The sequence below is a fragment of the Ostrinia furnacalis genome, unplaced genomic scaffold (genome assembly GCF_004193835.3).
Source record: "Ostrinia furnacalis isolate ACB-3 unplaced genomic scaffold, ASM419383v2 OfSCF3317, whole genome shotgun sequence".
NCBI lineage: Eukaryota > Metazoa > Arthropoda > Insecta > Lepidoptera > Crambidae > Ostrinia > Ostrinia furnacalis.
In genome coordinates this window covers 106,846-129,589 of record NW_021133556.1, presented here as the reverse complement: position 1 = coordinate 129,589, position 22,744 = coordinate 106,846, and the positions used below count along the sequence as shown (strand labels likewise).

General features: G+C 40.2%; 3 protein-coding genes across 3 annotated transcripts; 1 reads left to right on the top strand and 2 right to left on the bottom strand.

The window, feature by feature from the left end:
- Positions 1-7,959: 7,959 nt before the first annotated feature.
- LOC114357660 (cell wall protein DAN4-like) lies at positions 7,960-13,508 on the bottom strand. The gene is made up of 3 exons (XM_028311386.1): positions 13,426-13,508; positions 13,202-13,226; positions 7,960-8,725 (listed from the first exon to the last, which is right to left on the bottom strand). Exons 1-3 carry the CDS (start codon positions 13,450-13,452, stop codon positions 7,965-7,967), a joined length of 813 nt encoding a protein of 270 aa, XP_028167187.1. The 5' UTR covers positions 13,453-13,508; the 3' UTR covers positions 7,960-7,964.
- Positions 11,435-12,543, bottom strand: LOC114357666 (uncharacterized). Its single transcript, XM_028311402.1, has 4 exons — positions 12,354-12,543; positions 12,126-12,187; positions 11,652-11,746; positions 11,435-11,512 (listed from the first exon to the last, which is right to left on the bottom strand). The coding sequence occupies exons 1-4, from the start codon at positions 12,519-12,521 to the stop codon at positions 11,454-11,456; spliced, it is 384 nt and encodes a 127-aa protein (XP_028167203.1). The 5' UTR covers positions 12,522-12,543; the 3' UTR covers positions 11,435-11,453.
- A 5,899-nt stretch (positions 13,509-19,407) lies between the features above and the next one.
- Positions 19,408-22,347, top strand: LOC114357656 (SH3 domain-containing protein C23A1.17-like). The gene is made up of 3 exons (XM_028311380.1): positions 19,408-19,500; positions 20,277-20,316; positions 20,521-22,347. Exons 1-3 carry the CDS (start codon positions 19,453-19,455, stop codon positions 22,266-22,268), a joined length of 1,836 nt encoding a protein of 611 aa, XP_028167181.1. The 5' UTR covers positions 19,408-19,452; the 3' UTR covers positions 22,269-22,347.
- The last annotated feature ends 397 nt before the right edge of the window (positions 22,348-22,744 follow it).

Genomic DNA, 22,744 nt, shown 5'->3' with positions numbered 1-22,744 from the left:
TTATAATTATTTGAAAAACATTTAAAAATACAAATTATTATGTTACGGAAAGATGTTTGTTTGATTCGTTAAAAAGGTTTGGTTAAAATGAATGTTATAAATATTATGTTTTATGTTCAATTCAAATTGTCTATGACATTTGAACAAATGTTTTATTTGCAATACTTTTATTTACTTCAAAATATATATTTATAAAAAAAACTCGTTATAATAATATTTTCTTCACTAACCTAAAAATTAAGACTTGTTTGATTTGATTAATTTCCTTCTTTATTTCTTTTCTTATCTTGTCATTATGTTTAATATTTCTTTAGTCCAGTACAATTTCTAATTAAGATCTAAATTATTAATATTTCTAGTACTTTTCTAATCGGAACACGTTCCTTGAATTATTAATAACAGTCTAGTATTTTTTAATTTATTATGCTTGAAAACAATGATTTTTGGTGAAAAATTGTCTTCGACTATGAAACCATATCTGACGATTTGAACTCTATCTGTCTCTTTCACACACTAATATCCTGCCACGAGTGAGAGAGTCATAGAGATAGATATATAAATTTTCAAATAATGCAAATCTACTACTCGATTCCGAGTAAAGGACGTAGCACACTTATCAACCCGGAAAGGGGTCGTAACCGTATCAACTCGAGGCGGTCAGTATTCTTTGTATGAAAGCCCATACTGCAACACACGCATCGTAACGTAACGTAAACGCCTCGCCTCGCGGTTGACAGCGCGCGAAAGGCGATACCAGAGTAAATACAAATGAGTAGGTCTTCTTCATAGAAACGCCCGAGCGCGGTTTGTATGTGAGCGCGCCAATAAGTATGCGGCGCGCACGCACACACTGAGAACATTCGGCGCAACTCCCCGCTAATCCCCGCTAAATTTTGTCAGTGTGTGCGTGCGCGCCGCATACGTATTGGCTCGCTCACATACAAACCGCGCTCGGTGCGTTTCTATGAAGATGACCTACTCATTTGTATTTACTCTGGCGATACGGTGTTGACCCCTTTCCGAGTTGATAAGTCTGCTATGACTAATAGTGAAATAAGTGTTTAGTTCAAAAGGTACAATACTTGCTTTAAAAGTATTTTAAAACGGATGATCTTCACAAACATAGTTTTATTTAGTTTTAGGTGATTTCGTAGTTTTAATAGACACGCTTGACACGCCTAATGTTTTTACATTTTCTTAACGTTTTTTAACTTGAAAGGACTTTTTTGAACATTTTCAATGTCAAAAAGTGCTCAAAGTAGTGAATTATATTTAAATATAATACATAAATACCTAACTACTAAAACCTACTTAATGACAAAAAAAACACTTTCTTGAATTTCACGAGTGATACAAAATATTTATGTCGACATTATCGCCGTAGAATTTAAAAATAATAAACACAGTCTTGTACAATCAACTTCAAATAGTTTGTGACACCCAAAGTGGCCGAAAAATGTTGACAGCAACCTTATTTCAATTGTAACAAAGACGTGAACTTTTTGGCTACTTTGGGTGACACGAACTATTTGACGCTGACTGTGTTCTTACGAACGATATACATATAATATATATTATGATATGTAAACAATCTATATGTACTGCAATCTATAAATAATCTATATGTACAGTCAACTGCACACCAGGCTTTACATTTTTAAAGCAATTTCGAACCTATGACAACTATGCACCTATGACAGCAGTTAGAGGTAAGATAGCCAGTTCCTCCGTGGTTGAGGATTCCGGGTGAAGCTCGCTTCCACCTTCGGCCTGATCGTCACTTACCATCAGGTGAGATACAGGCCAAGAGCTTCCGTTGTGTATAAAAAAAAACTGCATAAGATACGATTTGGCTTGATGTGCAGTCGGCTGTAATTTTAAAGATACCCACAATAAATATGATAACTAGTACTTCCACACAATTTTAATGTATTTTGCACCGTTGATGGATGATAATAAATAAAATAATTGATGGAATAAAATTAGTTTCATTTAGTTACAAACTGACAAATGAATGAAAAATAATAAGAAAGAACGAAAAATTGATTTCGCGGATCAGATGAAAAAGAACATTATTATTATTATTTTCGGTTTACACTTTTGTGTCTCAGCTCATGGCTGGTATCAGAGGAGAGCACGGGCCTAAGCCAAGTGCAATCCCGATTCAATATTTTTACCTAATTTAAATTATTATGTTGCTGCGTTTGTGCTGGTGGTAGCTGTCTTAATTGGTTAGGGGTTTCGTGAACTTGCAAAAAATTTCTGACTATTCTACAGGTGTTCAGGACAACTGCCTTTTGGAGTGATATATAAGTAAGTGGTGATAAGTTGAGTGAATTTATTGACTGGTGTAGTTGTTTCGGTATAACGCCTGTTGTTGACAAAACAATCGGAACGATGTTAACTTCATTGAGACGCCACATCCGCCTAATTTCATCTTTTAGATCCGTGTACTTAGACAATTTTTCTGATATGGTATTTTGCAAGTTATGAGTGTTGGGTATAGCGATATCTATTATGGTTGCTGTGTGGTTATTTTTATCTTGTAGAGTGATGTCTGGTCTATTATAGTGTGTAGTACGGTCAGTGAGAATAGCGCGGTCGAAGTAGAGTCTATATTGATTATTTTCGAGAACAGGTTCAGGTTGATATTTGTAATATGGTGTAGATTTATCCGGGATCAGCTTGTATTTGTGAGCAAGTTTTTGGTGTATTATGTTGGCGACTTGATCGTGCCGGTGCTTGTAGTCGGTCTGTACTATTGCTTTGCAAGCACCGGTTATATGTTGGATGGTTTCTGAACTGCTGTTGCATTTTCTGCACAAGTCTGTGGGCAAATTTGGGATCCTTATGATATGCTTTTGGTAGTTGCGGGTCTCGATGATTTGGTCCTGAATCGCAATCATGAACCCTTCAGTCTCAGGGAAGAGCTCTCCATGACTAAGCCAGGCGTTCGACGCTACTTTGTCGACGTTGGGTTGGCACAGGTCATGGCGATGTCGTCCATGAAGAGATTTTCGGGTTCATTCATTAATTTTTGTTTCTGCAGTAGTTTGTAGTTCATTCGCTTGGGTTGATGCATCTTGTAGATTCAACGGGGTCAGCTTAATATCGGCTTGGACAGTTGCTTGGTGAAGGCTTGATGTTGCGGCTTTTTGATGGAAATAGGAACGGAGCGTTGCAATTTGTTTGTTATGGAGGTTTTGGATGTCAATAATTCCTCGGCCTCCCTCTTGTCGCGGTAGGGTTTGTCGTTGAACACATGCCCGTGGGTGGTGTTTTCTGTGCTTTGTAAGTGTAGTGTTTATAGTTCTTTGCATGTTAATAAGTTCTGTTTTTGACCACTTAATAATGCCGAAAGAGTATGTTAAAATTGGTATAGCGAATGAGTTTATTGCTTTGGTAATGTGTCGAGAATGCAGTTGTGTTTTCATGATGGAGTTGAGCCTATGTTTAAATTGTTGTAAAAGTTTAGCCTTTGTGTTTTTATATTCTATTAACTTAGATTGGTTGTATCCTAGGTATTTATAAACTTCGTTCTCCTCCAACGAGTTAATCTGCTCTCCCGATTCCATTTGGTAGGTGTGTTGCTGATTCCGTCCAGCCTTGATAGCATTAATTTTGCATTTGTCGATTCCAAACTCCATGCAAATGTCTTTTGAGTATTGCTCTGTGAAATTAGCTAATTGATATAGACTTTCTTGTGATTGGGCATATAGTTTTATGTCATCCATATACATGAGATGATTCACTTGCATGTTTACAAGTCTGTTAGTGTTAGGGTCTGTAAATTTTAACTCGAAACCTGTGTTTGATGAAATTAATTGGTTTGATAATGGGTTCAAGGCTAGACAGAACCAGAGTGGGCTTAACGAATCTCCCTGAAAGATTCCGCGTCTGATGTAAATTGGATCGGTTTCAGTGTGTGCTATCTTAAGGCGCGTTGTCCATTTCTGCATAACAGATTGTAAGAAGTTCGTCAGGGTCGGATGGATCTTATAAATTCGTAAAACTTCTAAAAGCCAGGTATGAGGAACAGAGTCATATGCTTTTCTGTAGTCTATGTACATAGAGTGAAGCTCTCTTTTTTGTTTTTGCACTTGTCGCAATATGACCGAATCGATTATTAACTGTTCTTTACAGCCCTGACTAAACTTCCTACAACCTTTCTGCTGTTCAGCAAGAATTTGATTTTTTTCAACGTGATCATAAATTATGTTTGTTAAGCAGGAACTTAGTATTTTATAGATAGTTTGGAGACAAGTAATGGGTCTGTATTTGGCTGGGTTGGTGGGATCAGTCAGATCTTTGGGAATCATGTATGTAGTTCCTGTCATGAAATAGTCGAGTATCGTTTCAGGATTTTGGATGAATTGATTTAAATGGTTGTGCAGGAATGGATGGGTATAGTCAAGTTTTTTATACCAGAAGTTGTGTANGGCGATGTCGTCCGTGAAGAGATTTTCGGGTCCATTCATTAATTTTTGTTTCTGCAGTAGTTTGTAGTTCATTCGCTTGGGTTGTTGCGTCTTGTAGATTCAACGGGGTCAGCTTAATATCGGCTTGGATTATTATCAAACAAAGCAATAAACCGCAAATTGGATCTATGAAAACAATATTTTAAAAATACTTTTATCTTTAATCGTAGTTATTTTTAAAAATTAAAACATAACAGACCATTACAATTTTAATTAAAACACTGTCATCATGGACCTATAAAAAAAGTCNGTTGTGTATTTTATCAGATCCGGGGGCCTTCCAATTATGGAGTTTTCTGATTACATCCTGGAACGTATCTATTGGTATAAATTCAAATGGCATGGGTTCTACGTGTTCATTTCTTTGATATTCAGTTCCTATCCATTCTGCTTTGTCATTGTGATCCTTAGGATCCTCCCAGATCTCAGCCCAAAAATTCCGAAGAATGTTAGGCGCAGGAGTATCAAGACAAGTAGCGTGTCCGCTACTTGACGAGCTATTGGTTGTAGAAGTCCTAAGAGTGCGATAGAAATTTTTCTCATTATAATTAAACTGTGTGTTTTGTGTTTTGCGAAGAGTGCACGCTCTGTATCTTCTGATCCTACTAGTTATAACCATGAGTTTTTGTTTAAGAGTGTCTATGAATTCTGCGATTTGTGTGTTTGGTTCTTCGTGTATCGAATGTATCCTGTATTGTTCCATTATTTTCTTAACTTGATCTGTCAGTGCTGTATTTCTATTTCCGTTGTTAAATTGAATCATTTTACCAATTTTAGCTCTAAGATCTTCTCTTTTTCTTTCTAATCGGATTTCCCATCTAGGTTTTCTGACTGCTGTTCTGTTTACTCCTTCCATATCTCTTTCCATTTTTGTTCCATTGCATTTAGCTGCTGTCCACGCTGCACAATATATTAATGTATGAAGTGTCTTAAAATCTGTTTCATTATTTAGATACTTTGGGATAATAGTATTGTTAATGTAGTATATTATAGCTGATAGCTTTTTCGATGTTTTTTGCTTACGTATAAATGGTCTGCTAGTGGGTTCGGTGTCAATAAAAGCTCGGAAAGTTTCTTCAAAGGTATTGCTAATCTCACGGTTAGCATCTGAGTCTAAGTTATCAATATAGGCAGTCCTAGCTTGATCCGGATCTTCTCCTAGTGTGCAGTTGTCTGTCTGGTGCGTGCAGTCTAGAACGGCGTCTGTTTGGAGATTAGTATCTGTCATATCACTAGTAGATATATTTGTTTGTGTAGAATTTAGTATTAGGAAATCTGTGCTAGGCAACTGGGGACTGAAACTATTTTCGCTGAGGTTGATTCCTTCTGTGACTGCATTTTTTATTTCCAGTAGTTTGCTAGGATGCACCAGTCTATTGTTGACTATCGATCGTCTTTGGTCAGACAATCTTTGTGCTGTAATGTGTGCGAGATTCGGGTGCCTGTCGATGAATTTCTTGTGTAACTTGGTTCGGTAAGCAGACATATTAGTCTCTGATTCTGTGACTATATAGTAGCATCTCATGAGACTTTCATTTAATTCGTCCGACCATCTCATCCTATAGTTGGTGTCATGTATAGAAGATAGTGGCGGAGTACTTTCTTGTGTTCGGGTGTTTGTTTGTGTGCTATTCATTTGGAGTTCCTCGGCTACATCTTTCCTTATTTCTTCTAGGCGTGAATTGGGCAATAATTTGTTGTATATTATTAACCGTCTTTGGTCGGCTACTCGTTGTTCGGATACGTGTGACAGGTAAGGGAATTCTGTGATAAAGTGCTGATGTAATTGTTTTCTGTAAGTTGTTCGCGTAGATTCTAATTTTGTTATTCGGTAGTAGGACCTGATTATTGCTTCATTGTATTCGTCGGTCCATCTCATTCTAGGTTTTCTGGTGTTTATAATGGTGGGCACAGATCTACTGACAGGGTTTGTCTCCTGTGCAACATCCATTGAAACCTCGCTACTGCTTGAAAATGATGACAGTGATTTTGGGGACGTTATTTCGTAAGATTTGGGGGAAGAATTCGGTGACGGAAAAAGACTGGATTGAGGGGATGGAGAGTCCCTCAATCGGGTGGTTTCGGCTGTAGCAATTTTATCGACGGGAGCCCGCCTGCTCAACTCCTCGTCGCCGGCGGATCGCATGCTGGAACACCCAGCACCGGCCCCAGGTGTGCCCCGGCGATTGCCCCCGGGCAGCGGCCCAATACTCAATACTTTCTTCGATCTAAGCTCCATTTTTAATGGGTTACCTTAGCCTCGTTAGCCGCGTAAGTTTCAATAGTACGCGTGTCCGCCCCCCACGTGGCCTGGTGTTCGGCTCGGACGAAAGGTAGGATTTTAGGGGGCTTATTATTATTATTATTATTGTTATTATTCAAGCGGCTGATTGGTAAAGGACAATGTTCGTTCTCCATACATTGTTCGCCTAAAGAACCAACAATTTTGACATATTACTACCCGAAAGCGAAATAATACGATTCTGTGTGTAAGAACAATGATTCCTGATGGACACTTGCCATAAAATTAATGATTAAGAATATTAAATCACAGCGATTTTATAATATGTCGTTTATGACAACATGGCGTCTAATGTATTGTGTGAATGTATGAANTCTTATTCTGTGATATTTTGATCACAACTCGGGCACGATATGATTTGATGATCTGGACAAAAACGCCTATTACACTTGTTACATTTGCTTACGAGTGCTTCGATTTTTTGCTCTTGTGCGAAAAACACATCGTCCTTTGCCACAGTACTGGCAAGTTTTATGCTAGTTGGTGTTCTCGCAACCCCAGAAGAATCCTGGTTTTTAATTTTATAGCCCTAGGTGTATTATTACTACATTACTTACAATCTAAAACAACTACTTTCTTGCGTCAGTTTATGCTTAAATAAAACAATAAAATTATTGTAAATGTTTAAAAAATGGTTAAAAGTTATAACTTTGAGCTTACATGAAAATAAACTTGATTTTAAACCGTGACGATAAGGGATCAAACAATTCCTCGAGTGCTCGCGCGGGGGACATGCGTCACCCAAACACTTTAAATGTTTTCTGCACTCACGTTGATGCGTCTAGCAAGATGGCATTACTACTAACATGTGCGACAATACATGCTCGAGGAATACCTGAGAAGGCAGCACTGTAGCTCGATACCTTGAAAAAATATTTACGAATTTTACACCCTGGGTGACATATGTCACCCGCGCGAGCACTCTAGTGTTAAGTATGTTTATATCCGTTGTCTAGTACCCATAGTACAAGCTTTGCTTAGTTTGGAACTAGAAGCGTAGTGTAAAATGTCCAAGGATATTTATTATTTATTTATTATTATTATTACCTATAGTATCTTATAATGCAAATATTCTTCAGTAAATCTATGAATTTTACTTTACCCAATTCATTATCTTAATAAACATTTTCAAAGGAATTTAATAGAAGTAAAACACATTTAAACATTTTATTTATAACACAAATCTACAATTCCACACTAACATCTAAAATTGAACCTAAATTCAAATGGAACAGCTCTTCTTTTTCCCTGCCGTGATGTTGCGGTGACTGATGATGATGATTCTTCTTTGGATGATGATTGTGATGACATGGTTTATTCCTGTGGTCATGGTGTCTTTTCGGGTGTTTTGGTTTGTGATGGTGGTTGGGGTGGGACTTGTGGTTTTTATGGGGTTTCGTAGTGCAAGGTGTTGTAACAGTGGTTGTTTTGGTAGGAGCAGTGGTGGTGGTAGGAGTAGTTACGATAGTGGTAGGAGTAGTGACAGTGGTGGTAGGAGTAGTTTTAGGAGTGGTTACAGTAGTGGTAGGAGTAGTTTTAGGAGTCGTTACAGTAGTGGTAGGAGTAGTGGCGGTAGTGGTGGGAGTAGTGACAGTAGTGGTAGGAGTGGTTACAGTAGTGGTAGGAGTAGTGACCGTAGTAGTAGGAGTAGTTGTAGTGGTGGTAGGAGTAGTAGCAGTAGTGGAAGAAATAGTAGTGGTGGGAGTAGTTGCGGTAGTGGTAGGAGTAGTTGCGGTAGTGGTAGGGGTAGTGATAGTAGTGGTAGGAGTAGTTGTGGTAGTGGTAGGAGTGGTTACAGTAGTGGTAGGAGTAGTTACACTAGTAGTAGGAGTAGTTGCGGTAGTGGAAGGAGTAGTCGTTGTAGTCGAATCTTTAGGCGTAGTAGTAGCCGTGGTCGTCGGAGAATTCGTTGTAGTTTCACATTTTGTCGTTGGGCTATCTGGTGCTGGAAATACAATAAATTATTTAAAATTTTGTTCTTGTTAAAATAACAAACCTTAAAATTATAGTAGTAGGGGGATGAGTCCTGATTGTATAAACCTTCCATGAAACTTGTTTGTGTTAGTGGCCAATAGATGTCACTGTACTTTGAGACGCGTAAAGCTGTACCGCGGTGTCCAGATTTTTTTCCCCGGCTTTATATACCTGGAGGATTGTGAACCTTTGACAACCTTGTGAACCATTGACAACCTGTGTCAAGCATTAAATTGTCACCTAAATATTGACGTCTTATTTAAACCTAGATAAGAGTCCCTTAAGTGCGCCGAGAGTATCCGTGGTTTATTCATGGTCCTTCGAGCCGGATATCATCAGGAAGCTGATGTCCATTGGGCACTGGTAACGGTGCAGGTGCCGCGATCACACCTTGTGCATTTTTGGAGGGCGGTGACGTCCTGGACAGTGGATCGCTGTCACAAACAGGACAGGTCAAGAAGCTGGGTCAGCTAGGAGCTGCTGACATCAGTTTGACAGTACCAGCTGTGGTGCTGTCAGGGCAACCAACTGGTTGAGGAAGATCAGGAGATGATGACGGTGGTGCTGCGCTGAGGTGGCGCCATCCGGTGGAAACACGATCGGAGCCCTACGGGATTCGTGTTGGAGCCCTAAGCAGTTCGTGTCGGAGCACGAAAGGAGTTCGGGTTCGGAGCCCGAAGGAGTTCGTGTTGATGAAGAGTTCGCCGTCTATTGTGATAGTGTGTGAGTGAAACGGATATAACTGTGAGTACTCTTTTGGCATTTTATTTGAGAAGAAAATTGAAGGGTTTTGGACTTTATTTACACTAGAAAAATTTTAGAAATAATTTTAGGACTTAGAATAGTTTTGAAAGCGGTTGCTACGGGGAACCTATGCCCAATTTCTGTTAGAATTGTCAAAGACTTAGAATTTTTTTAGTATTTTTGGAAGTTTGTTTACATGTCAGTTTAGTTGTCATTTATGATGGAACGTTTGGAGAATTGTCAGTTTGACCTTGCGTCAAGAATAGAAAAGGCTAAGACGAATTTCCAAAAAGTTCCGAAAGATCGTTTGACAAAGGAGTATTTAGAGGGAAAGTTGGAACTACTTGAAGGTTTGTGGAGTGAATTTCTGTTGGGTCATAGGGAATTGTTGCGCACTACGGAACCTAAAGTGTTATCTGAGTCGAGGTATATGCGAAGCGATACTTATGACAAAACAGAAGATTTCTATATTGATTATAAATGTAAATTGAAAGGAGCTTTAGCTAAATTCATTATAATCACAGGTATTTCCAACACCGATTCTAACCAGCCCACTCTACAGGCGCCTAATGTAAAACTGCCAAAAGTAAATATTCCGATCTTCTCAGGAAAGTACTCGGAATGGAACACGTTCCGAGACTTATTCCAGTCCTTAATTCATTCAAACAAAACTTTAGGAAACGCACAAAAATTACTATATTTGAAAGGGTATTTACAAGGTGAAGCCGAGCAACTTTTATGCAACATTCCGATTACAGATAGTAATTACGAGCATTGTTGGGGTTTGTTAGACGAGAGGTATAACAACAACCGATACATCTGCCATCATATTTTGAAGAGACTGCTAAGCCAGAAAAATGTTGTTTGTGAGTCGGCTAGTGGTTTGAAAGGTTTGATGGACACAACAAATGATTGTTTGTCATCTCTGTCTAACATTGGCATAGATACGGGTACCTGGGACGTGCTGGTAATCCATATAATAACGCTGAAGTTGGACCCTGAATCAAAAAGGCAATGGGAATTTAGCATCATGGATAGTAACTCTACCGAGCTACCAACTTACGATCAGTTCGAGAGGTTTCATAACAATCGTTACCGCGCCCTTGAATTTTTGGGTTCAGAGTCCAAACCAATTCCTAACAAAAACTTGCCTGTTAGTCAAATTAAAGCCATGCACGTTACCACGTTAGTCTGTCCCTTTTGTAAGAAGGAGCACAAATTGAGCACGTGTAAGGGTTTTAGGGATACGTCTGTGGATTTACGTCGCGAATTTGTTGCATCACATAATGTTTGCTTTTGTTGTCTCGGAAACAATCACTCTGCCAAATTTTGTCACAGTGAGTACAAGTGTCGCATCTGCAAGAGGAAGCACCACGCTCTGCTGCATCCTACAAACAAGATTGCTGCTCAGGAACCCCAAAACGGGGAGGTTACGGCTGATACCAAGAAAGTTGGTGCTGTTATTTCCTGCACGTCTACAAGAAGCACTGTGGATTGTAGCCAAGTTTTGCTAGCGACGGCACTTGTAGATACTGTATCTAAAAACGGCCAGACTTACACGATTCGTTCTTTACTGGATCAAGGATCCCAATCCTCTTTTATTACGGAGGCCATGGTTCAATTATTGGGGTTGAAGAAGTTTCCAGCTAAAGGGCAGATAGTAGGAGTAGGTGGCACGAACGGGCTCACGACAAAGTCGATGGTAGAAATAAAAATAGCATCACGAGTCAATCCGAACTTTATTATCACAGTGAAAGCTTATGTATTAGGGTCCATCACATCGCTTTTGCCTAACCAAAAGATATAAAAGAGGAATGGAAGGAGCTTGAGGGCATTGTCCTCGCGGATCCGAGCTATTATACTTCCAATAGTATAGATTTGTTGTTGGGTTCAGAAGCATATAGCCGGATTATTCAAAACGGAGTCATCAAGGGACCGCTTGGTTCACCACTTGCTCAGTGTTCGTCATTGGGGTGGATTCTGTCTGGTGTTATTAACACGCCCACGAAGCCCTCTGAAACAATAAATGTGATGCATTGTAGAGTGGAGGATAATCAGCTTCTAAAAAGATTTAGGGAGCTAGAAGATGACATTTCGTTGCCAAAGAAAGGAACGTGTTCAGAAAATAAAGAGACTTGCGAAGAATACTTTACCAAAACTACTCGTAGAGATGACACTGGTCGATACATTGTGCGTCGTCTTCCGGTGAAGAATAAAGATCCCGATGAGAAGAATTCCCGGCGAACACCTGAAAAAAGAATGTATTCATTAACACGAAAACTGAAGAACGGTGATCTGAAACAGAATTACATAGATGTTGTTAATGAATACGTTGCTAAGAATTTGGATCACGGTGAAGATTCTCCAACGGTGGCTGAGAAGATACTGTCAGACTTTTATGTGGACGATCTCATGATGGATTGCGGAACTATCGATCAGGGGAGTCAACTTTACCGAAAAAATAATATGATGTTAGCTAAAGAAGAATGTGAATCACAAAAGTGGACTACTAACAATGAAGATTTGGTAAGGTCAACGAAAGAAGATGGTAAAATAATTCAAGAGAAAGGAAACGAAGAAGGTCTGAAAAGAATAAATGGTGAAATAATGAATAACAACGGTATCACCTGGAACTGCAGTGAAGATATTGTGATCCGTTACAACGTCGACGTGCAGACCTACGAAGAACCTGTAACAAAAAGAAAAGTTAAAATAAAAAAAGGATATGCTTGAGAAATACGATGGGTATTCAACAACAGTAGAGATACAGAAGGCTATGGGTTGTATAGTATAGTTGCATGCCAATCTGAGAACGATAGCGCTGATGTTGAAAGGATAAAATAAAACGTACTTACCCATACGTAGTGATCTCCGGTTCTTGAATCCTTTTCTTGATGTAAACAACATGTTGAGAGTTGGTTGGAGACTTGAAAACTCACAGCTTCATGAACGTCGTAAGGTGAATAACATAAAGATGGACTTTGCAAATTCGTCAACCTAAAAGTTGGTGATTTAGTTGTCATAACGGTGGACAACTAGCTACGGGTCTTGGCTTAGTGGCAGGGTGATTGTGGTCCATCCCGGTAACGATGATGTTCTAGTTGTTAGTTTCAAGGGTAACAGATTTGTCTCCTTCCGAAGGCTAAATAATTTTAGTTTATTTAGTTTTAAGGTTTATTGAAAATGTTTTTGTTATTTTACGGTACAATAGTTTTTTAAATGGTTTATTTTAATTTTATTGTTGATGTGTACCGTAACATGTTTCATGGTGGGCGATGCATTCGCATTAAGTTTCATTTGGTTTTTCCTGTTGTTAAGGACCTAGGACGGTCCTTGGTGGGCGATATGTATAAACCTTCCATGAAACTTGTTTGGGCGATATGTATAAACCTTCCATGAAACTTGGCCAATAGATGTCACTGTACTTTGAGACGCGTAAAGCTGTACCGCGGTGTCCAGATTTTTTTCCCCGGCTTTATATACCTGGAGGATTGTGAACCTTTGACAACCTTGTGAACCATTGACAACCTGTGTCAAGCATTAAATTGTCACCTATATATTGACGTCTTAATTAAACCTAGATAAGAGTCCCTTAAATGCGCCGAGAGTATCCGTGGTTTATTCACTGATATCACAACCTGGTTTCTCTTGTAGTAGTTCTCTTTCGTTATTACATAATAGTCAATAATTTACATTTACTTACTTGGTCTACATCCACAGCAAGTCACCTGCAAAATAAATAAAAACTTATAAAATCTGGTAGGATTATAAAAAACCAAGTCAAATGTATAAGCTTTTCTATATGAAAATTAAATAGTATAACTTCAATCCTGCACGAAATTAAAACGTTTTAAAACAGGACTTTACTCTTCGAGACAAACTGAATATGCAAAGATTATTAAATAAATAAATAAAATGCCTACTTACCAGTAACACCAACACTAAAAGCTTCATAATTATTTTTTATATTAATATTTAACACATACCACATTTCGCTGTGGTTTCTTCAGTAATCATTACAATACTTTACAAGTATTCAGTATTCTATAAAGACAATACGTTTCATTTTTATTTAATGAAAATCTATACTTATATAAATGCGAAAGTAACTCTGTCTGTGTGGCTTTTACGCCTAAACCACTGAACCGATTTTGATGAAATTTGGCATAGAAATAGTTTGAGTCCCGGGAAAGGACATAGGATAGTTTTTATCCTGGTTTTTGAAACAGAGACGCGCGCGATAAAGTTTTTCTGTGAAAGACAAAATTCCACGCGGGCGATGCCGCGGGCGGAAAGCTAGTATTATTATAAAATAATGCAAATTTAATTGTCTGTTACGATTTTTGTTAAACATTAAACCAATTTTAATAAATTTTATTTTTCCCAACCCTTCTGGCCAGGGTGGGGAGTGTAGTCCAAATCCTTCATTTGCTTCTAGTAAATTGGAGAGTCGTGTTCCTGCAGTGGAGACTAAATGAACTGATGATGATAGATATTAAACATGGGATAATCCTAAAAATAACTAGAATGAGACGAAATAACGAGAAAACTATGGGGAATATTCTTATCTTATTTAATACTGGCGGACGCCCACCACTTCGTAGGTACGCGTGGACCCCGTTTTACCCCCATAAGTAGGGGTGGAATTTTACTCGGAAATTATTTGATTTTTTTTTCGCTGTAAAGACCATCCTTGGACTTTAAAAAAAAGAATTGGTAAAATTGTTCCAGGCGTTGTTGAGTTATGGTTACCAACACATTTTACGATTTAATTTTATATTAAAGAAGATTTATGTGGGTATTTTTTGGCGTTTTCACCCACACCCAAGTACATTCTCAATTTGTCATGCAATTGCAAACGAAACAGCGAACAACAACTAGTTTACATATAAATAGAAAATAGTTGAATAGCTATTTACTTATTTACTTTTAATATTTCAATAAAAACAATAAATAGAGGTATGCAATACAATACATTGATGTTTCTTTCTAGACTTTTTTCAAATTCAAATCCAAATAGTTTATTCAGTTGTTATTTCATATGCGTAGCTAATGTGCGACGTATTTGCAAGGTATTGATGCAATAAAATGTTTTCAGTAGATATTTATATCCATTTAATCACTTTACAGTCATCATCATCATCATTTCAGCCGTAGGACGTCCACTGCTGAACATAGGCCTCCCCCAATGATTAACTTAGCAAGCTGAAGTGGCAATGGGCAGGGCACATTTTATTCAGAACTGACGGCCGATGGGGCAGCAGGGTTCTGGAGTGGAGGCCACGTACCGGAAAGCGCAGCAAAACATCCACCCACAAGGTGGATCGACGACCTCATAAAGGTAGCAGGAAGACGCTGGATGCAGGCCGCTACCAACCGGTCATTATGGAAATCATTGGGGGAGGCCTATGTTCAGCAGTAGACGTTCTGTGGCTGAAATGATGATGATATAGCATGTTTTAGTCATCTGATAGACTGGCAATTTTCTAAGTAACTTATGAAAATTGTACGTACTATGAGACATTCTCGTGGTGGGCAGCAGGGATAGAGCAATAAAAGTAAGAAACGCGAATAGTCGATGCTCTTTACTGTACTCGTATAGATACGGGACTATTCCCACCTCTCGTTCCCACCGCTGCCACTCCTGTGTAGCCAGGATCTACAGCTTGACCGCCAATAACCCAACCAGTGAAGGTCAAGTTTCTCCCGGGGGAAAGTTAAACTGTCATTGGACCCGCAACGAAATTAATCAGAAGAACATAGGAGTTCGAAGTTAAGGTTCACACCGTATACTTAGTCACCGATTACGAAAGCGTCATCATTAAATAAACATATAAGCAATGAAAGAGCGTGTAATTGTATACGATAATAAAGACAAATACTGCTTCTGCGCTGTAAAATGAAAGTCAACTTTACGTATTAATAATAAATTTTAATATAAACTAAAGATTATTTCACTGCAGACCCACGATACCCCTGGCGATACCCCTGGTGGTATCGTGGGTCTCGTTAAAGAACTACACTTCAGACCCACGATACCCCTGGTTACTCCCAGGGGTATCGTGGGTCTGAAGTGTAGTTCTTTAATAAATAATAATTTATATACATTTTATTGCATGTTCAATGAAATCAATTTAGAATTCATAGAGGTATTTCACAACACTGTGCACTAGCCGTGTGCACTGTGCGTCCCCCCTCCCCGCCCGCCCGCGCCCGCGCCGGTCCTCGTTTGTCAACTTTACTCCCAGGGGTATCGTGGGTCTGAAGTGTAGTTCTTTACCGAGACCCACGATACCACCAGGGGTATCGCCAGGGGTATCGTGGGTCTGCAGTGGATTATTTTTAACATTAGGGCAGACCAGCGACTTTTAGTTGGCTGAAGTTGTGTCGGGCTGTTAATCAGTTGGAGATGTATGAAAGTGCGCACATTACACTGATTTGGTATCGGCCGATTCTTCATACAAATTAGAATCGGGCCCGACTATCGGCCAACTAAGAGTCGGTGGTCTGCGCTTAGGCAATAAAGACTTCGGACTGTCCCGAATGTCTGATTCGAAAGGATGCTCTGTAACCATAATAAATAACTCTAATAATGCTAATGTAGCCAACGGCTTATATTTTAACAAAAAGAAATGTGCAGAGATTATAAAATTATAAATAAGTATAAAGTCATAAGACACCTCTAATTCGACTTTTTATCGCGAATTTTTGATTTTTTTTTAAAGATTATTAGCAATTTGTATTGCTCGAATTACTAATAGTCCCGTTAGCCCCTCGTAATAAGCTAAATAAGCGTGTTACGCCCACTCGTAACCTCTCACCACAAAAGTCAAGAGGCGGTGAGATTCGAACCCGCGTTCCTCGGATCTCAAGTCGGCCAGTCCGACCACTTCACCGTTGGGCTATCGTGACTATGGCGTGGAATTGAACTTAAAATAATATTTGAACCCTACCACTGCTTAAGTAACCACACGTGTACCTACCTACTGAAAGTGTGGTTACTAAGCAGTAGCAAGGTACGTGTAAAATCGCTGTTTAGAAGTCTATTTACCGAAAATAAATTGCTTTTATTCTTGCCTATTAGAAGCGAGCACCTGTAAGTTTAACGAATGACAAAAGATAATTTTGTTTAATTGACCAGCTGGTCTTTTGTTGACGTCAATATACTGTTTGGTTAGACCGCTGAGGGCGTTGGTTTAGAAATCGGATATCATTTTGCGGAATTTCACGCCTGTTTTATATTTTACTAACTTTCCGCCTGCGGCTTCGCCCGCGTGGAATTTTGTAGCTATGTCACGTCACAGAAAAACTTTATCGCGCGCTTCCCTGTTCCAAAAACCGGGATAAAAACTATACTAGCTATGTCCTTTCTAACTACTACTAACTCTATGCCAAATTTCATCAAAATCGGTTCAGTGGTTTAGGCGTGAAAGCGAGACAGACTGTTACTCTCGCATTTATAATTAATACTTGGTGGATTCGACCAAACAATAGTAAATACGTATTAATCTCACAATAAATCGTCAGTTATTCGACATTTTGACATATTGCCAATACTGACTGTCAATGTACCAGTTATACCAGGAGTTATTCTCGGATAAAAGTTTTGTCGCATCGGGCTTTACTAGTAGGGATTAGGTATTTTTGTAAAAACATATCTTTGGTCATAAATGAGATGGTGCGTATCTCTCTCAGATTCAGACTCTTGTAACTCTCTCATCTGATGGAAAGTGATGATGCCGAAGGTGGAAGCGAGCTTCACCCGGAATCCTCTACCACAGGACTGGCTATCTTACCTCCAACTGCCGGAACACAACAATGCCATCCACGTACACTTTGGAAGTCGATCCTCTTTGCTGACTCCTGGAACAAACTGGACCTCACTGGTTGGATTTTTATTGGCCGTCAAGCTGCATAAATCCTGGCTATACAGGAGTTGCAGCGGTGGGAATACTCCCGTAAGCTTTAGTCATAGGAAGACTTAAGTATTTTATACTATGAACTACGAGTAGACCGGACTAACTGTTCAAAATAAAATTTGTGTACTTAGCGCACACGTAACGCTATTATTAACTGCAAAATGCGCACGTAAATAATGACGATGTCTTGGATTAATTAAAACGTTACCTACGCCATAGCATATTCGATAGTAGTGTGGTTCTGACAGAGTAGAATAGCTGCTGTTCACGTGAATGCCGTAAGAGGCGAATAAGGGACAAATGCGAACATCTGCCGGGCTAGGATGCGTGCCATGATAAAATCTTATCGATTTTATATGACAAAAGTATGGGCTTATCGCGTAAAATGAATAAAATGGCGTGTTAAAAGCTTAATCACTAGGCCTACAAGCCTCCCCAACCCCTTCTGGCCAGCGTGGGGAGTGTAGGCCAACCCTGCAGTACATTAGAGAGTGCAATGGTTTCAGTTTCAGGGGCCACTGCGGTCAGGACAGTCGCCGGCAAGAGAAAGCTCGTAGGTTGAATTCCTACTAGAGGCAACCAGATTTTTTCTAGTTTTAAAATAGCTAAAAAGGCATTTGGTATATGCAGTGGGTGGACCTCCCAAGCTGCGTTTTCCGCACCGACGACCTCAAAAATGTAGCAGGAAGGCGCTGGATGCAGGTCGCTACCAACCGGGCGATGTGAAAATCATTGGGGGAGGCCTATGTTCAGCAGTGGATGTTAAATGATGATGATAATAATAACATAGGTAGGTTTCACCGAATTATAGGGCATAATTAATAGTAGGTATTACTGGAATTCCTACTTCTTTCAGTAAATACTATTTTACTACAGAATTTCAGCTCTCAAAATTGTCCAAACGAAAATTGGTTTTATTCTTGCTGCCATAAAATGAATTTTGCTTAACCCTCCGTGTACGAGGTGACTAAAAGTTACGTCCCGTACCAGGTGGGGTATGACACACCCCAATATACAAAGTGATAAAATTTTCATTCAACATTTTTTAGGTGGAATTTAATATTTAATATTGATTATTTACGTATGCTAATTAGGTTTAAGAAATGCTCTGAGCTGATAATATGTATTATAACATTTTTATTATAAAAAATCAAAAAGACACAATTTCCGTTGTTCTTGTAATTTAGGAATCAATTTCCTATGTATAATTTTTAATTAGTGCCTTTAATTATGACAACCGTTTTTATTTCACAAATTACAAGTAATTTACTTATAATTTAAAAGTAAATTAAAAACTGGAAGGGTATAAATTTGTTTTGATCATCGGTTTTCAATTTACCACAATTCTGATGAAAGAAAATGAGTATGCTCAATGCATAAAATGGGAGCGTAACAATTTTATTTATTTATAAAATATGTTATTCCATTTCAGTAGCCCATAAATTGTATCACCAAGTATAAATTGTAGCCCATAAGTGTATGTTCACATACGTCTTCGGATCTCAGTACTAAATTTCCAGATTCGCACTAAAAGTCATCTCATTTGACTAAAAGTGCTTGAAAATTTCAGATACCATAAAAATCACGAAAAATAATATTTGTATTGAATTTTATTCAATTGACAAATCTAAAAATATATAAATTACACCAAAACTGTTAGATTTTTTTTTAAACTTTTTAACAACGTCCCGTACCAGGTGGGGTATGTGACACCCACACGCACTTTAAAGGCATGTAACTCAGTTGGTAGTCATCGCTGGACTGATTTTGCAACGCTGATCGAAGCAGCAGTGTCATAATTCCAGCTACTGAGAATTTCAAATACAGCATTTGCAAATTTTTAAAATTGTGGCTATTTTTAAAGGACTGGGGTGTGTCACACCCCACCTCGTACAGCGAGGGTTAATTATTTTTTGGGTAACAACTGTTAAAATAACTTGAAGGACAAATATACTGCGTCAACATACAATATATATATTTGAGTTCCTCCATTGTTGGAAGTATTTTGCCATGATATATTGTTGATGTAACATACATGGTTAAAAATAAAATGGCGCTCTTTAAAGTTTTTGCTTTTTGCCTGGTGAGTTTTATAATAAACTAGCGGCCGCCCGCGACTTCGTACTCATGGATTTTTATCCCCTTAGGGGTAGAGTTTCGTAAATTCCGTTCTTAGTGAGTACCTACGTGCTAAAAGGAACCCCCACGCAAAATTGGAGACTCCTAGCACTTGTAGTTTCTGAGATTTCGTAATGAGTGAGTGAGTCAGTCAGTCAATCAGTGACCTTTCGCTTTTTGTATAGATAAGTGTATAAAAGTTCAACATGATGGTGTGCACTACGCGGATTAATTAGTTTGTAATTGTTTGTGAGTTGTGAGTGAATATGGTAAAACCATATATCTTGAAAAAAAAAGGAATTCTTAATAATTACGCATAATCTTCACTGTATTTGTAACACTAGGCTGTACTGTAACTAGTGCAGATATGAGAATTTGAAAACTTTCATCATCATCATTTCAGCCATAGGACGTCCACTGCTGAACATAAGCCTCCCCCAATGATTTCCACAATGGCTGGTTGGTGGCGGCCTGCATCCAGCGCCTTCCTGCTACCTTTATGAGGTTGTCGATCCACCTTGTGGGTAGGCGTCTTACGCTTAGCTTATAAAAACTTAGCAATCGTATTATTTTAGAGCGACGGTAGCCGAACGGTGTCGGGCTGGCTGACTCGTGATCCAAGGGAACGCGGGTTCAATTCCCGTTGTCGCTGAATGTTATGAAGAATAGTTGAGGAATCAAATAAAACATCCAACTTTATCATGTGAAAATACTAAAATGTGTATTCATCAACTTTTTCAGGTGGGCTCGGCCGTCGCTGCTCCAAATTTATTTGATTTTGGTAAATATTTCATGTTATGTTTTGTTTAGTCTCTTAATAATCAACCGCATACAAAAGTCTGTTTTATTTTGTACATAATTTATACCCATTCTAAACTGAGCCATTTGCTACGAGTAATAATTACTCGTATATCATAAAATGCTGTTGTTACAAAAACTTATATTGTCATGTTGCTAAATTGACTTCTTCATTACCATTCCACAGCGCGAGCCAAAGCCAACGACATCCATAGCGAAACCAAAGACGCGTACACCCAATGGAATGAGCAGAAGGCGTCGCAAGCATCCTACCCCACGCAATACAACTGGAACCACCCAGAAGCCCACGCCCAGAACGAGTACCTTTCCCACGTCAACCCAGTGCCTGCCATACCTGGCTGGGAACACGCTCAAGCTCAAAACGAATACTTATCCCACATCAACCCAGTGCCTTCAGCTGTACCAGTTTGGGAACACGCCCCAACTATTGAAAGACCTTACGAGGTACCTTCCTACCCTGTAGCACAACCAATGTTCCACCCCGCTCTGCCCAGTCCAAATCCATACGTAAACCACCCGTTTTTCAACCCAGAATATACCCACCCCCAGAACATCCCATCCTACCCCCCACACGTTAATGTCCAAAATCTCCCTCAGTACCAACCCCAGTCTTTCGGATTCGGATGGCCTCAAGGACACCCAGCATTGCAGAACGTGCCTTATGCTACTCCGTCTCCAATCCAGCCGAACTACCAGCCACCAACAGCGACAGTAAGACCAATCAAACCAACTGTAGTAACTGTGAAAATTCCTCCCCGCCTTACAAGAGCAAAAGCTGGCCCAATTGTGGTTGCTGAATCAAGTCCCAGCCAAGCCAGAGCCACTGTTGGCCCTGTTCGACCAACTGTGGTTTCAGTAACCACACCCCGGCCCAAAACCACACCACGAACACGACCAGGAATCCCTGCAAAAGCCAATGCTGCTGCAAAAAGTCCTGCAGCCACAATTGCTACTGCAAACCCAGCTGTTATTCAAGCAGTAACTCCACCAACTGTAAAGCCAGGCGCTCGCGCTGTAGCCACGATAGCCACTGCTAATCCAAGAGGCATCCAGGCCGTTACACCACCAACTATAGCTCCTGCTACGGCTACAATCGCCACTGCCAACCCAGGAATTATTATCGCAATTCCTCCAGTGCCAAGTGCTGCCACATCTACGGCCGCTCCACCCACGGCTGCCCCAACCACCGTAGCTCCATCTACAGCCGCTCCAAGTACTGTAGCCCCATCTACGGCCGCTCCATCTACCGCGGCTCCATCTACCGTTGCCCCATCTACGGCCGCTCCACCTACGGTTGCCCCAACCACCGTAGCCCCATCTACAGCCGCTCCAAGTACTGTAGCCCCATCTACGGCCGCTCCATCTACCGCGGCTCCATCTACGGCCGCCCCAACCACCGTAGCCTCATCTACGGCTGCCCCATCAACCGCCGCTCCATCTACCGCAGCCCCATCTACGGCCGCTCCATCTACGGCCGCCCCATCTACGGCCGCTCCATCTACGGCTGCCCCAACCACTGCTGCCCCATCTACTGCCGCTCCTTCTACTGCAGCCCCATCTACAGCCGCCCCAACCACTGCTGCGCCATCTACGGCTGCTCCATCCACCGCGGCCCCATCTACGGCTGCCCCATCAACCGCCGCTCCATCTACGGCTGCTCCATCTACTGCCGCTCCTTCTACTGCTGCCCCAACAACTGTAGCCCCATCTACAGCGGCTCCATCTACAGCCGCCACAACAACTGTAGCCCCATCTACAGCCGCTCCATCTACAGCGGCTCCATCAACTGAGGCCCCATCTACCGCCGCCCCATCCACTGAGGCTTCATCTACAGCTGCCCCATCTACTGAAGCCTCATCTACAGAAGCCTCATCTACAGCCGCCCCATCTACCGCTGCTCCAACAACTCAATAAGCCATCTTCCCCCACCCACCCTCTACCAACGCCTCTATAAACGATCTTAGTACCTCTTAGTTCTTGAAATAGTTCATTTCAATAGTCTATTCAATGTAAACTGTCATAATAAATCTGTTTCGAACTGTTTGGTGTTTTTTTAGAATAAGGGCTATATTTCACCGGGACACCATAGCGGCGCCCCCAGTCGCCGGCTACCAACAAAATGTATACAGCTCTATAGAGAGTTACTCACCTGGTGTCCGTTTGGTAGCGCAAAGCTGCATACATTTTGTTGGTAGCCGGCGACTGGTTGCGCCAGGTTGCGCCGCCATGGTGTTCCAGTGAATTAAAGCCCTAAAGGTCGTCACACGTCGTCCCTTGCCTCTCTGATGTACCTGACATTTTTTTCGAAAATGAGTAATCTACACCATCTCAATTTTGCAAGACGAATCGATCTGAGTAAAGCCTGGTCCGTGAGCACGTAGAATTCCGTC